Below are 14,816 nucleotides of genomic sequence, written 5' to 3' on the forward strand. Positions count from 1 at the left end.
ACCCATGTCCCCTGCATCGGCAGGCGGACTCTCAACCACTGCGCCACCAGGGAAGCCCTGTGTTTTTTTTCTTTAATAAGTTGTTGGATTCAATTTAGTCACAATTTATTAGCATTTTTGCATTTCTAGTTATAAATTAGGTTGGCGCCCACATTCTCTCTCTCTCCTGCTATCTTTGCCAGGTTTTGGTATTGGTATTGTTTGCTTCCAAAACGAGTTCAGAAACCTTTGGTGATCTGCTTTCATTAGTCCAGTTTCAATAAATGAGAACAACCAATTCTAAGCTAAGAATGCATTAAACTACTCTAATGAATTTCCCGCAGCATCTGAGTCTCTAATGTGGGGTGTTAACCGGCTTAGTCATGCGGGTGGGACCACGTGGGATGTTTGCTATTAAGTATCACTCACAGGTAGCAACTTAAAACTTCCGTCTGGACAACTGTTAGGGGAGTCTCACAATTCATGTCTCCCCCTTTCTCTGGGTATTAAAAGAAAATCCTGGAAAAAAATCTTTAAGACGGTTTCAGTCATTTTCAACGTAGAATCCAGCCTTGAAACTAATTAAAAAAATTTTTTTTCCTCTTCCCCAAAGCAGCAAGGGGTAATTGCATCCGCGGCCACGTAGAAGCCTCTGGTGGCACTAAATCCGGAGAGTCTCTAGCGACAGGCAGAGACCAGCGGATTTGTCTGGGTAGTAACAGTTTTTCCCTCCCAACTTTGGGCCGAAGCCCAGTCCCGAGGAGTTCACGGTTTCTCCCTCGGGGACGGGTCCCCTTTGAACTCGCCAGCCGAAGAAGGCCCGCCTCTTCCCCGGGCGGGCCAGCCCACCCGACCCTGCGGGCCCTGGCGTCTCAGGGCGCAGCAGGCGGGTCCTGGCGCGCGGCCGCGGCTCCTCCCCTCCCTCGGATGTGGCCTGGGGGCGGGAGAGAGGGGGTGGTTGCTACCGCCTGGGGAGGGCCAGGAGTCTTTTCCACGTTTGCAAACGCAGCCGCACGCCCAGGCCCGACCCGCGCCGCCTGAGCTCAGCGCGCCTCGCCAGCTCCGCGCCGCGCCCCCCGTTTCCTCGCTGCCCGCGATGGCGATCAGGGCCCGGGGTTGGCGGCCCCCGCCGCCGCCGCTGCTCCTGCTGCTGCTCTGGGTGACCGGGCAGGCGGCGCCCGTGGCGGGCCTGGGGCTGGGCTCCGACACGGAGCTGCAGATCGAGCGGCGCTTCGTGCCCGACGAGTGTCCCCGCACCGTGCGCAGCGGCGACTTCGTGCGCTACCACTACGTGGGAATGTTCCCAGACGGCCAGAAGTTCGACTCCAGGTACCTCGCACGGCGTGCCGGCCCGACCTCCGAGGCTGCAGCGCCCGTTCTCCCAGCTTCCCTGTCTCCGGACAGGCCTTTCCCTCCCGACGGACCTCCCCCAGCTCCGCCCCGCGCTCCTCCCTCTCCCTCTTCCCACCCAAAGCTTCCCAGACCCTTCATCCCTTCAGCCTGGAGTGCTGGGGGCTGGGGGTGGGGGTGCGGTGCCGCGAGAGTTTCCCGGCCCTTTTGCTTCCCTGGTCAGCGGGAATCTTGATAGGACCTTGCGCAGCAGCTGGGTCGGGACAGATCACGCCCTCCCTCTCCACGCTGCGCATGAACACAGGCGAAATGGGTGTAAAGTCGTCAGCCCGTGAGCAGACACCAAGAGCAAATGTTGGTGTCCGCCTGCTGGTCTCCCTTTACTGTCCCTTCTGGCAAGGCCCTTGAGTGTCTAGTAAGACATGCCCCTCGAATGTGATAATGATGATGATGATGAAGGTGATGATAGCAGCCGCTAACATATATGGCGCTATTACAGTGTGCCAGGGTAGTTCTAAGTGCCTTCCATATAACGAACTCATTTAATTCTTAACAATTCTCTGAGGTAGGTACTATCATTACCCTCATTTTGCCAGTGAGGTAACTTGAGGCCATTGAGGCTAAGAAGCTTGTTTAAGCGGAATCATTTTGAAACCCAGACAATCCAAGTCCAGGACTGTGCCTGTTAACTACTGCCCTTCCTTTACTGCCTTACAAAAAACTCCCTGGGCAGGAGGTAATCCAGAGCAAGTCACTCAGCTTTGACACGGGGCCATGCACCGTGTCCACAATTTCAGCCCTAAACTCTGCCCCAAGATCACAACACCTCTCCCAGCTTCTCTCCAGTTTAGCTTTAGGGTTGACAAGGCCTCTTCGCCTCCAGCTCCAGGCTGCTCTCCTTCCCAAGTCTTTGTTATAATCCTAGGTCTATGCCTTATAATCTCTAAAGTGAATCACCAGAATAAGTAAAGAGAAATGTTTGTTGAGCATCTGTTTTGTGTTCGAGGCTGGGCTAGGCTCATTCCTGAAGTTATCTTTTAAAAAGTACTCTTAGCCTCTCTTGCCTTTTTTGAAATTCCAGACAATAAGTCAATATAAAAAATCTGGTTAGTATGCCACGTGGCACATAGCAAGCGCTGAGAAATAGTCATTCTCACTATTGTTTCAGTTGCTTCTTTTTTTTAAAAAAAGAACAGCTTTATGAGAGATAATTCACATTCCATACAATTCACCCATTTAAAGCATACAATTCATTATTTTTTAGTATATTCACAGAGTTGTGCAATCATCACAAGTCTCTAATTCCAGAACATTTTCATTGTTCCAAAAAAGAAATGCTGGATCCATTAACAGTAACTCACTTCCCTTCCAGCTCTAGTTAACCACTAATCTACTCTCTGTCTGTTTATGGAATCATGCAGTTTGCAGCCTTTATGTCTGGCTTCTTTCATGTAGCATAATGTTTTCAAGGTTCATCATGTTGTAGCATGTATCAGTACTTCATTCCTTTTTATGGCTGTATAATATTCCATACCGTACTTTGTCTATTCATTAGTTGGTGGACATTTGAGTTCTTTATGCTTTTTGGTTATTATGAATAATGATGTTATGAACATTCATGTACAGGGTTTTCTGTGAATGTGTGTTTTTACTTCATTTTTTTAAAAAATATTATTTATTTATTTTTGGTTGCGTTGGGTCTTCATTGCTGTGCACAGGCTTTCTCTAGTTGCGGCGAGTGGGGGCTACTCTTTGTTGCGGTGCGCAGGCTTCTCATTGCGGTGGCTTCTCTTGTTGTGGAGCATGGGCTCTAGGCGCGCGGGCTTCAGTAGTTGTGGCATGTGGGCTCAGTAGTTGTGGCTCGTGGTCTCTAGAGTGCAGTCTCAGTAGTTGTGGCGCATGGGCTTAGTTGCTCCATGGCATGTGAGATCTTCCCGGACCAGGGATTGAACTCACGTCCCCTGCACTGGCAGGCAGATTCCCAACCAGTGCGCCACCAGGGAAGTCACGTCCTTGCAGTTTTGATTCATGTTTCCCTAATGGCTAAAGATGTTGAGCATCTTTTCATGAGTTTATTGGCCATTTGTATATCTTTTTAAATTTGCTTCATTAATTAGAAAATAGGTAAGAATTTCCTGTTTGTGTTAATGTTAATAATTCCCATTGGAACAAATTGTCTAACACTTTCTACCCTCTAGGATGGCAGCCACTGTGAGGCAGTGTGGGACAGTGGAAAGAATACAGAGGAGCTACCATCCATTCAGCAAATGTGTATGCAGTGTCTGCCCCTGAAGATGGTATCCCCTCCCTGCCCTTTCGCTTATAGTCCAGACAGTTATATAGTGCGATAAGTACAGAAAGAATAATAGCACACACTTCTGTCTCTCACATAGAGTTCACACATAGTTCTTACCATGTGCCTTTACATACAGGAACTGAAATGAATTCTTTTAACCTCACAGTTCAGTGAGGGAGTTATCTCATTATGAACGAAGACACTGAGGCTCAGGGAGTTCAAGTAATTTACCCAAGGTGGAGTAAACTACTAAGTAGTTTAACTACTTAACTACTAAGTGGTGGAGTGGGGCTTTGAATCTAGGCAGTTTAGTGCCAGAGTCTAAAGTTTATGATCTGTAGTCTACCACATATATGATGGAAGAACGGCAAGGAGCTTTGGAAGCACCCAGAAGGCTTAACTATATGGTGTGTGTGTGTGTGTGTGTGTGTGCGTGCGTGTGTGCGTGTGTGTGTGTGTGTGTGTGTGTGTGTGTGTGTAGGGGTTGGGGGTGGGGGAGGGGGTGGTCAAGATGGAGCTCTGGGATAGCAGGAATAAAGCCTGAGGAAGATTAAAATTTACCAGGAGGAGCTGAGGGATGAGCGCTGGGGAGTAGGGGTCAGAAGAAAGGGTGTGACTGGTAGAGAGAAGAGCATATGCAGAGGCCTGGAAGTGAGGGCATGTGAAAGCTGTTCAAAATAGCCTGAGCCTGGGCTTCCCTGGTGGTGCAGTGGTTGAGAGTCCGCCTGCCAATGCAGGGGACGTGGGTTCGTGCCCCGGTCCGGGAAGATCCCACATGCCGTGGAGCGGCTAGGCCCGTGAGCCATGGCCGCTGAGCCTGCGTGTCCGGAGCCTGTGCTCCGCAACGGGAGAGGCCACAACGGTGAGAGGCCCGCGTACCACCAAAAAAAAAAAAAATAGCCTGAGCTTGGAGTGGGAGTGGAGGAGTGACAGAGGGGTTAGAAGAGGAGGTGAAGGGAGGCCAGAGAGGAAGACAGGGCCAGCTTTGAGGGCTCTCCTCTGCCTGGCTATGGAGTTTGGTCTTTTCGAGGGACCATGGGAAGCCACTGAAGAGTTAATCAGGGGTGTGAGGGATCAGATTTGCATTTTACAAAGGTCCCTTTGGCTGCAGTGTGGACAATGGAATGGTGGGAGCAGGGTACACAGTAGGTGATTCATTAATGTGAGTTTCCTTCTAGGGCCTCTATTCCTTTGGGAGTTTATGAAGTATTAGGGTGTTACTTTGCTATTCCTGCACAAAGAGCTTAGGGAAGGAGAAACCCGCATGCTTTGGGCTTTGGCTGTTGATCTGGAGGTTTTGCCCAGAAGAAAATGATAGCTGTCGTTCTGACCAGGGTCATAAACCACAAAGGGCCTTTCTTTCCACAGAGCATTCTTCCTGCATCTGTGCCTGGCGCTTGGGGGCAGTTGGTATCTTTTCAACTTATGGACATTTGCAGTTGCCAGGAGGCCCAGCCTTTCAGCCCTTGGTCACTGGCTTGGACGTGGTTTCATTTTATTTCGGAGCCTTCGTGGGCTTGTTAATATGCTCTGTGGCTGCTGATACAGATCTAAGGAGAAGACAGCAGCTTCCCGCCTGCAGGTTTCTGTGGGGGGCTTCTGCTCTCACTCTCTAGTCCTTGGAAACTCCTTGTCCACCACTCTTGATTCAGCTTTTGAGGAGTTCCATAGCATTCCTAGTAGTAAGGGACTGAAGTTTAACATGTTCCTGTTGTCTTTAGCAGGCAAAACCAGCATCTTGGTCAGTTCATTCACAGTCTCAGGCCTGTCTGCAGGCCTTTAAGGTCTATACATTCAATAAATATTACTGCGTGACCACTACATGCCCTGTTGGGTATATAGGTTGTAAATGCTCAGACCCAGTGGTGTTCAAACTGTACATGCATCAGAATCACCTGAAGCTTATTATACACAGTTCCTGATTAGGCAGGTCTGGGATGGGGCCTGAGAATTTGTATATCTAACAAGTTCCCAGGTGATGCTGATGCTGTGGGCTAGGACCACATTTTGAGAACCATTGCTCTAAAAGAATCATAGACTTGTAACAGAGGTCAACTTCATTTTACATATTCATTCATTCATTCAACAAATATTTATTGAATACCTACTATTCTAGTTGTTGGGATGTAGCAGAGATAAAACAGACAAAAATCCCTGCCCTCAGGTAAAACTATTTTGTATGATACTCTGATGGTGGATACATGTTATTTTACCTTTGTCCAAACCCATAGAATGTACATCACCGAGAGTGAACCCTGATGGGGGACTTCCCTGCGGTCCAGTGGTTAAGACTCCACGCTTCCAATGCAGGGGGCGCGGGTTTGATTCCCGGTTGGGGAACTAAGGTCCCACGTGCCGTGCGGCCAAAATAAATAAATAAACTTAAAAAATAAACTTTAAAAATAAACTTTAAAAAAAAAAAGAGTGAACCCTGATGTAAACTATGGACTTTTGGTGATAATGACGTGTCAGTGTAGATTCATTGATTCTAACAAATGTACCCCTCTGGTGATGCATTCTGCTGATAATGGAGGAGGCTGTGTGTGTGTGTGGGGGGGTGGTGTCAGGGGGTGTATGGGAAATCTCTGTATCTTCTGTTCCATTTTTTTGTGAACTCAAAACTGCTCTAAAAAAACCAAAGTCTATTAAAAAAAAATCCCTACCCTCAAGCCAGGGTAGGGGGAGGGCCCAGAAACCCATTACAGCTAGCTTAAGAAGAAAGGAAGGGAATTTATTGGAAGGATCTCCAATTCCTCCTGAGGATCCAGAATCGTGAATGGAGGTGACTTTCTGGATCTCTCTGAGGGATTGCAGAGGGGCCGCATTTTCCCCTTCCCTGTAAGAGAGCTCCAGCAGGCTTTCCATGCCACATACATGACCTCTTGGGTCCAGTAATGCTGACTCACTGGAATCTGTCTCAATTCCACATTCCCAGGATCTCTCCCATTTGATTGGTCCCATTTGCGTCAGGTTCCCGGCCCCCCTCGCCCCCGCCACATGGGTGTTAAGTCATGTGTTAAGTGAAAGGGCATTATGGCTCATCCCTTCTGCAGGACTGGATCTCAGAGAGCCGGTGGGCTGGGCAGTACCTCGGACAGTGTCAGGGTGGACCGGAAGGGTTAAGTTGCGGCAGAGAGACTCAGGTCAGGACTTGCTCACTTAGGTGGGAAGCATTTAAATTGTTGATCTGCATGGTAAGCCTTTCTACAGAAAAGCCATGTAAAGAAAGAGAAGCTTCCCATTGCAGTTCTGCTAACTTTAGGAAAAGTTCTTCTTTTATTGGCAGGCCAACCTAATGCCCCCTTTGAAGAGTTAATGGCACTGCTTTTTTTTTTTATATTTATTTACTGATTGATTTTTATTTATTTATTTTTCGCTGCGTTTGATTTTCGTTGCTGCATGCAGGCTTTCTCAAGTTGCCGCGAGCGGGGGCTACTCTTGGTTGCGGTACGCGGGCTTCTCATTTGCGGTGGCTTCTCTTGTTGTGGAGCATGGGCTCTAGGCGCATGGGATTCAGTACTTGTGGTACGCAGGCTCGGTAGTTGTGGCTCGCGGGCTCTAGAGAGCAGGCTTCAGTAGTTGTGGCGCACAGGCTTAGTTGCTCTGCGGCATGGGGGATCTTCCCAGACCAGGGATCGAACCCATGTCCCCTGCATTGGCAGGCGGATTCTTAACCACTGCCTTAATGGCATTGCTTTTAATTTTCATTTGTGGGTCATTGCAAGTAACTATACATTCATATTGATTATTTAAGTTGGCTATATTTTGCTGGGCTGAAAACTTGTGTAAAATAAGAATTATTTATAGAGAGCTGACATTTTAACTTGTGCAGTTGCTTAAAAGCAAAAATCCACAATAGCAATGTAACGATTTTACTTTCCTTTGCAAAACTTTTCTTTTAATGATACTTTAATGCACCAAAGACCATCCAGGCCAGCCGCTTGCATGTCAGTGTCTGACCCTCCGTGGAGGTGTGAATAGATGCGTTCTCTCCTTTCCTTCCTCTGCACTCCTACTTGCTCCTCTTTTCTCCCTCACCTTCTCTCTCTTCCTCTCATTTTTCCATCTGGGTAGCAGACAGGTAGTCTGCCAGATCATTAGTGGCTTGCCTTTCCCCCCTGCCAGGGCTCATTAGCTGCTGGTAGAGGTGGTTGTTTGAGGAAGATACTCTTGGGCAAAGGGTCTGGGAAGCCCAGAGTCACCTTTGGGAGCAAGAGGTGTGGGGAGGGAGGTGGGAGGCAGAAACATCAGACTTGGCCTCCCTCCCTTGAGTTGGGCCCAAGCTCAGCAGTGGAATTCAGCCTGGGGAGTGTGTTGAATCTCACCTGTGTCATCATCCCAGGGCTAGGCATCCAACTAGGAGGTGAATTTCTACTTTTGTGCCTTTCATGAATGTTCTAGTCTCATTCACCAAGGGCTTTGGCAAGGACCACAGTCCTCATGTCAAGCACGTCCCATGTAAGCCAGCCATCTGACCAACTCTGAGACACCAGAAGGCGGTTCCCATGCCCAATCGACTGGCTCTTTATTAACTTGCTTCCCTCCTGTTATGAATTCTCAAAATATGGCAGTCTCTTTAATGTTCAAAAGAAATTTATTCAGTCTAATGTACAGCAATGTGAATATAGTTAATAATACTATATTGTATACTTGACATTTGCTAAGAATGTAATTCTTAAGTGTCCTTACTACAAAAAGAAAATAGTAACTATGTGAGGTGATGGATATGTTAATTAGCTTGATTGTGACAATTATTTCACGATGTATCAAAGCATCAAGTTATACACCTTAAATATACGTACTTTTTATTTGTCCATTATACCTCAATAAAGGTGCAAGGGGGAGTAATGTATTCGGTTATTATTTGTCTAAACTGAATCTAAAATTGGCATTTAGAGCAAGCTGTCTTTTCCTTTCATAGTTGATCAGGGCTTCAGCTCTGCTAACCATAGGGCCATTCTCTCTCCCCTTTGTAATGGCCATTTTAACTTCATTTCCGGCTCTGAGATCAAAAGAATCTCAGCAACAAGTAGTATACATGCATGTCAATTTTCGGCAAAATGTTTAAAAATTAATTTAATTTTTAAAGCAATACAGATGCACAGAGTTTTAAAAGCAGTTAAATAATTCCATAAAGCTTAAAATTATAGTTACCAAGCTGCTAAGAGTGGGGAAGGGGCTCCGGGATGAGGTGTAGCTGTTCTGAATTCGGACTTTGATGCTCCAGGTTTCCTTCTGCCCTGTGGTCTCCGCAGGCTCTAGGAGGCACACGGCGTCCACCCTTGACCAGATCCCCTTTTGCATACACCTAGATTCTGTTTCTTCCCTTCTAGGTCAGTTTCTGCCCCTCCGTTCCCTTTCCATCTTCCAAAATGTTGCCATCTCTTAACAGCAAGGGTCTCCGCTCTGGTTTTCTCAGTCCTTTTTTTTTTTTTTTTTTACGGTACGTGGGCCTCTCACTGTTGTGGCCTCCCCCGTTGCGGAGCGCAGGCTCCGGACGCGCAGGGTCAGCGGCCATGGCTCACAGGCCCAGCCGCTCTGCGGCATATGGGATCTTCCCAGACCGGGGCACGAACCCGTGTCCCCTGCATCGGCAGGCGGACTCTCAACCACTGCGCCACCTGGAAAGCCCTCTCAGTCCTTTTTAAAAAAAAGAGCTGAGGAGCTTGACTAGGAATGGGCTTTGGGGGCTCTAGAGAAGTGAGTGTGTTCAGTTTGCCGTATGTTCTTTTTAAAGTTCATCCTCACTGCAGGTTGAAACCTGCATTTAGAAGTAGAGCCACAGTATTTATGCTTTAAGAATGCAGCCACAGGGGTAGTTACCTATCCTGAGGAATAAGCGCAAGACAGTGTATGCTTGTTTGTAGCAGATGAGTGAGTTGAATTTGAGTGAGTTGAATATGATGGGTGTTATGTGATGTCTCCTGTCATAGTGGTCCTTGAGCTGATCAGCTGGAAGAGCATCACTGGAGGGTGCTGCAGCCACCTCCCATACCCCCCTTGGGGCAGAGGAAGGTAGAAGTGTCAGGGGCAGCAATCAAAGGGTCTACAGCAGTGAATGAGCAGGGGAGAAAAAATAAGCTGGTGGAGAGGAAAGGGGGTGTTGGATGTGCTGGATAATTTCCATTTGCCTTTCTAGGTCCACTCTACCCCTGTTGCACTTGCTTTTTGCTCTGGGAGGTTGACCTATATGGACTACCTGTGCATAGTACGGGTTATATCAGTGACTCTCTTGTAGTCCGGCTTGTGGTTGGGTTCAGCCATGGGGCATCAGCAGGAGATCAGAGGGAGGGAGAAGAGTGTGGTGGAGATATTTATTCCTCTGGCTCCCTGCCTATAGAGTCATCACATGGGCTGTGTCCCTAGACCAAAGGTCCTAGCTTAGCTTCTGTCAGGTGCTCTGAGCTCCCTCTCTATTCCTGGATCCTTCAGGTCTGGGTGGGACAACTGCACTCCCTTCTTGTCCCCAGAGGCACTGCATTGTGCCTTAATTGTTTCTCTGCACCCTGCACACAGCCCCTTTATTAAAGTATCCTGGAGCTGCCTAGTTTGTGCCTATCATCTCTTTCCTGCAGGACCTCGATTGGAACATCTGCAAATCAGCCCAATACTGGGACAGGCTGAATAAGGGCTAATTCCAGCACTTGCAGAAATAATTTTCATGACCAGCTCCTGGCTGGACCCTGCGTATGAATTTGTTCCAGTAGTACTGATCAGCACAGATTTGCTGAGAACAACTTTATTTTTCCAGATGGTCAGAGTTTTCAGCTGTAGACAAAACTGGCCTTGCTTGTTAGTTTCTCATGTATGTAAATTACACATTTTCTTTCGGAAAGGTGTTTTTTGTTTCTAGCATGTTGCTTAGGCAGTCATCAAATGAATAAATTAATGCTGCGAGGCCATACCAGTTTTTATACATCATCTAGGGAGGCCCTGTGCATGGAGGATAAGAGTCAGATAGTCCTGGGTTCTAGCTTTTTTTCCCATTTGGCTAACTTTGTGAGCTTGGGAAATTTTTTCACCTCCCAGGAGCCTGAGTATCAGCACTTACCTTCAGGTGTTGTATGAAGATTAAATGAGGTAGCGTATAGAAAAGCTTAGGTTACCCCTGTGCCTGACACATAATAAATGCTCTCTAAATAGTAGTTACTATTAAAAACTCTCATTAAACTTGGGTTCTGTGGATGAAAAATATAAAGTTCTGTGCCTGGGAAGTCTTCGAAGCCTGAATTCAGGTCCATAAATCCTCCAGTTTGATGATGGTTCAGGGTGTGGCAAAGCCCCAGCCAAGTGAAACTGAAGAGCTGGCATTCCCCAGGGTGGGTTTTGGTTTCCCGGAGACAGAGGGTGGAGGCGTCGAGCCGACTTCGGCACAAAGCTGATTATGTGCTTTTGTTCTCTGGCTTGTCAGCCAGAACTTGGACATTTGCTTTCTGTTCACTGACCTGGAGAAAGGAAGGCTGTGAAATGGACTAAAAACTAGGAGGAGAAAGGGAAGGAGAGGGCAGGTCTGAGGAGGATGACCTGACAGGTGGTGAGGTGGACCGTGCTGCTCTCCCAAGCTGTTCATTAAGGAAAATGAGGAAAATGTAGCAGTAATTTACCAAGTGAAGGGCAGGTAAATTCCAACAGCCCTTATTTAACATTTTATTACACAAGTACAGTCGTCTCTCGGTATCCATGGGGGATTGGTTCCAGGACCCCTTTGGATACCAAAATCTTCAGATACTCAAGTCCCTTATATAAAATGGTGTAGTATTTGCATATAACCAAGGCACATCCTCCTGTATGCTTTAAATCATCACTAGATTACTTCTGATACCTAATACAATGTAAATGCTATGTAAATAGTTGCCGGTGTTCAGCAAATTCAGGTTTTTGCTTTTTGGAACTATCTGAAATTTGAAAAAATATTTTCAATTTCCAGTTGGTCAAATCCATGAAGTGAAACCTGTGAACATGGATTCCATGATCATTTTGAAATTAAGAGAGAATTAAAGAGAAGACAAACCGTCACCTGAAATCTCCTACCCATAGATTACTATTGGTAATATTTTCACGTTTCACCTTGTGGATTTTTCACATGCATCTATGTATGTAAATTCAAAATGGGATTATTTTATATGTGGCTCTGTAACCTAAACTTTTCTCTTCATGTGTATGTCCTTCTATGCCAATGAATAGAAACGTTAAATTTTTTTTTATTGAGGTATAATTGACATATAGTATTATATTAGTTTTAGGTGTACAACATAATGATTTGATATTTGTATATATTGCAAAATGATCACCACAATTAGTGTAGTTAACATCCATCACCATGCATAGTTACAAAAAATTTTTTTCTTGTGATGGTAACTTTTTTTTTTTTGGCTGTGTTGGGTCTTCACTGCTGCATGCGGGCTTTCTCTAGTTGTGGAGAGTGGGGACTACTCTTCCTTGCAGTTCGCGGGCTTCTCATTGTGGTGGCTTCTCTTGCTGTGGAGGACAGGCTCTAGGCACGTGAGCTTCAGTAGTTGTGGCTCACGGGCTCTAAAGCGCAGGCTCAGTAGTTGTGGCGCATGGGCTTAGTTGCTCTGCGGCATGTGGGATCTTCCCCAGCCAGGTCTCGAACCCGTATCCCCTGCATTGGCAGGTGGATTCTTTTTTCTTTAACATCTTTATTGGAGTAAAATTGCTTTACAATGGTGTGTTAGTTTCTGCTTTATAACAAAGTGAATCAGCTATACATATACATATATCCCCATATCTCTTCCGTCTTGCATCTTCCTCCCTCCCACCCTCCTTATCCTACCCCTCTAGGTGGTCACAAAGCACCAAGTTGATCTCCCTGTGCTATGTGGCTGCTTCCCACTAGCTATCTATTTTACATTTGGTAGTATATGTAAGCCCATGCCACTCTCTCACTTCATCCCAGCTTACCCTTACCCCTCCCCGTGTCCTCAAATCCATTCTCTATGTCTGCGTCTTTATTCCTGTCCTGCCCCTAGGTTCTTCAGAACCTTTTTTTTTTTTTTTTAGATTCCATATATGTGTGTTAGCATACAGTATTTGTTTTTCTCTTTCTGACTTACTTCACTCTGTATGACAGACTCTAGGTCCATCCACCTCACTACAAATAACTCAATTTCATTTCTTTTTATGGCTCAGTAATATTCCATTGTATATATGTGCCACATCTTCTTTATCCATTCATCTGTCGATGGACACTTAGGTTGCTTCCATATCCTGGCTATTGTAAACAGAGCTGCAATGAACATTGTGGTACACAACTCTTTTTGAATTATGGTTTTCTCAGGGTATATGCCCAGTAATGGGATTGCTGGGTCATATGGTAGTTCCATTTTTAGTTTTTTAAGGAACCTCCATACTGTTCTCCATAGCAGCTGTATTTAGGCAGGTGGATTCTTAACCACTGTGCCACCAGGAAAATCCCAATGATAACTTTTTTTTTTCTTGTGGCAAACCTGTTTAATGAACAAGTAAGAACCCCTTAGAATTATCACAGCAGTATACCAATGATAACTTTTTTTTTTTTTTTTTTTTTTGCGGTACACGGGCCTCTCACTGCTGTGGCCTCTCTTGTTGCGGAGCACAGGCTCCGGACGCACAGGCCCAGCGGCCATGGCCTACGCGCCCAGCCGCTCCGCAGCATGTGGGATCCCCCCGGACCAGGGCACGAACCCACGTCCCCCGCATCGGCAGGCAGACTCTCAACCACTGCGCCACCAGGGAAGCCCCACCAATGATAACTTTTAAGAGTTACTTTCTTGGCAACTTTGAATATGCAACACAATATTATTATTATTTTTTTAAATTAATTAATTATTTTTTTTTGCGGTACATGGGCCTCTCACTGTTGTGGCCTCTCCCGTTGCAGAGCACAGCTCAGCGGCCATGGCTCACAGGCCCAGCCGCTCCACGGCATGTGGGATCTTCCTGGACCTGGGCACGAACCCGTGTCCCCTGAATTGGCAGGCGAACTCTCAACCACTGCGCCACCAGGGAAGCCCTAATTTATTTATTTTTATCTTTGGCTGTGTTGGGTCTCCGTTGCTGTGCGCAAGCTTTCTCTAGTTGTGGCGAGCGGGGACTACTGTTCGTTGTGCTGTGCAGGCTTCTCATAGCGGTGGCTTCTCTTGTTGCAGAGCATGGGCTCTAGGTGCACGGGCTTCAGTAGTTGTGGCACTCGGGCTCAGTAGTTGTGGCTCACGGGCTCTAGAGCGCAGGCTCAGTAGTTGTGGCGCATGGGCTTAGTTGCTCTGCAGCATGTGGGATCTTCCCGGACCAGTGCTCAAACCTGTGTCCCCTGCGTTGGCAGGCAGATTCTTAACCACTGTGCCACCAGGGGAGCCCTGCAACACAATATTATTAACTATAGTCACCATTAACTATATTCACTATACAGTATTATTAACTATAGTCATGTATAGTAATGCTATACATTACATCCCGATAGTAGAAATCTGTTATTTTTAAATGGCCATAGAGCATTTTATTATATGTCCTTGCCTTATATGCAATCAGTACCATACTCTTGAACTTCTAAGTTATTTCCAGTGTTTAGTTATTATAAACCAAGCTCTGTAGTCATTTTCTTAAACACAGTGTCTAAAACTCTGTAGGTGTCTCTGCCAGTATGTAAGGTACTTGTAGGCAAAGTCCATGCCTTGGACTTTTTTTTTTTTTTTTTTTTAATTTTTTTTTTTTTTTTTTTTTTGCGGTATGCGGGCCTCTCACTGTTGTGGCCTCTCCCGTTGTGGAGCACAGGCTCCGGACGCGCAGGCTCAGTGGCCATGGCTCACGGGCCCAGCCTCTCCGCGGCATGTGGGATCTTCCCTGATCGGGGCACGAACCCGTTTCCCCTGCATCGGCAGGCGGACTCTCAACCACTGCGCCACCAGGGAAGCCCCATGCCTTGGACTTTTTTATATCCCCCAAAGCCCCTAGCATAGTATCCTAATTGGCACCCCCTTGTTGTTGCTAAGTTTGACATGGAAGAGGATGAGAGCTTGAGTCATAGCCATGATTCCATTATTTATTTTCCTACTTAAGGCCATCACCAGTCAGCCTTTAAAACACATGTATTAGTGATTTCAAGACTACATCAGACTTTCTATCACCTGCAATAATTATGTATAGTAATATTGGCATAACCCTTAGGTTTTGAGAGTACTTTTCACATTGTTAT

At 46.5% G+C, this 14,816-nt stretch overlaps 1 protein-coding gene across 1 annotated transcript in view; it reads left to right on the forward strand.

The window, feature by feature from the left end:
• Positions 1–934: 934 nt before the first annotated feature.
• The window catches only part of FKBP9 (FKBP prolyl isomerase 9), a 48,498-nt gene continuing 34,616 nt past the window's right edge, over positions 935–14,816 (forward strand). The window contains exon 1 of the mRNA XM_060107559.1: positions 935–1,308. Within this exon, the coding sequence (XP_059963542.1) occupies positions 1,076–1,308 (233 nt within the window). The 5' untranslated portion in view covers positions 935–1,075. The remainder of the gene's footprint in view (positions 1,309–14,816) is intronic.

Source organism: Mesoplodon densirostris, chromosome 9 (assembly GCF_025265405.1).
Source record: "Mesoplodon densirostris isolate mMesDen1 chromosome 9, mMesDen1 primary haplotype, whole genome shotgun sequence".
Taxonomy (NCBI): domain Eukaryota; kingdom Metazoa; phylum Chordata; class Mammalia; order Artiodactyla; family Ziphiidae; genus Mesoplodon; species Mesoplodon densirostris.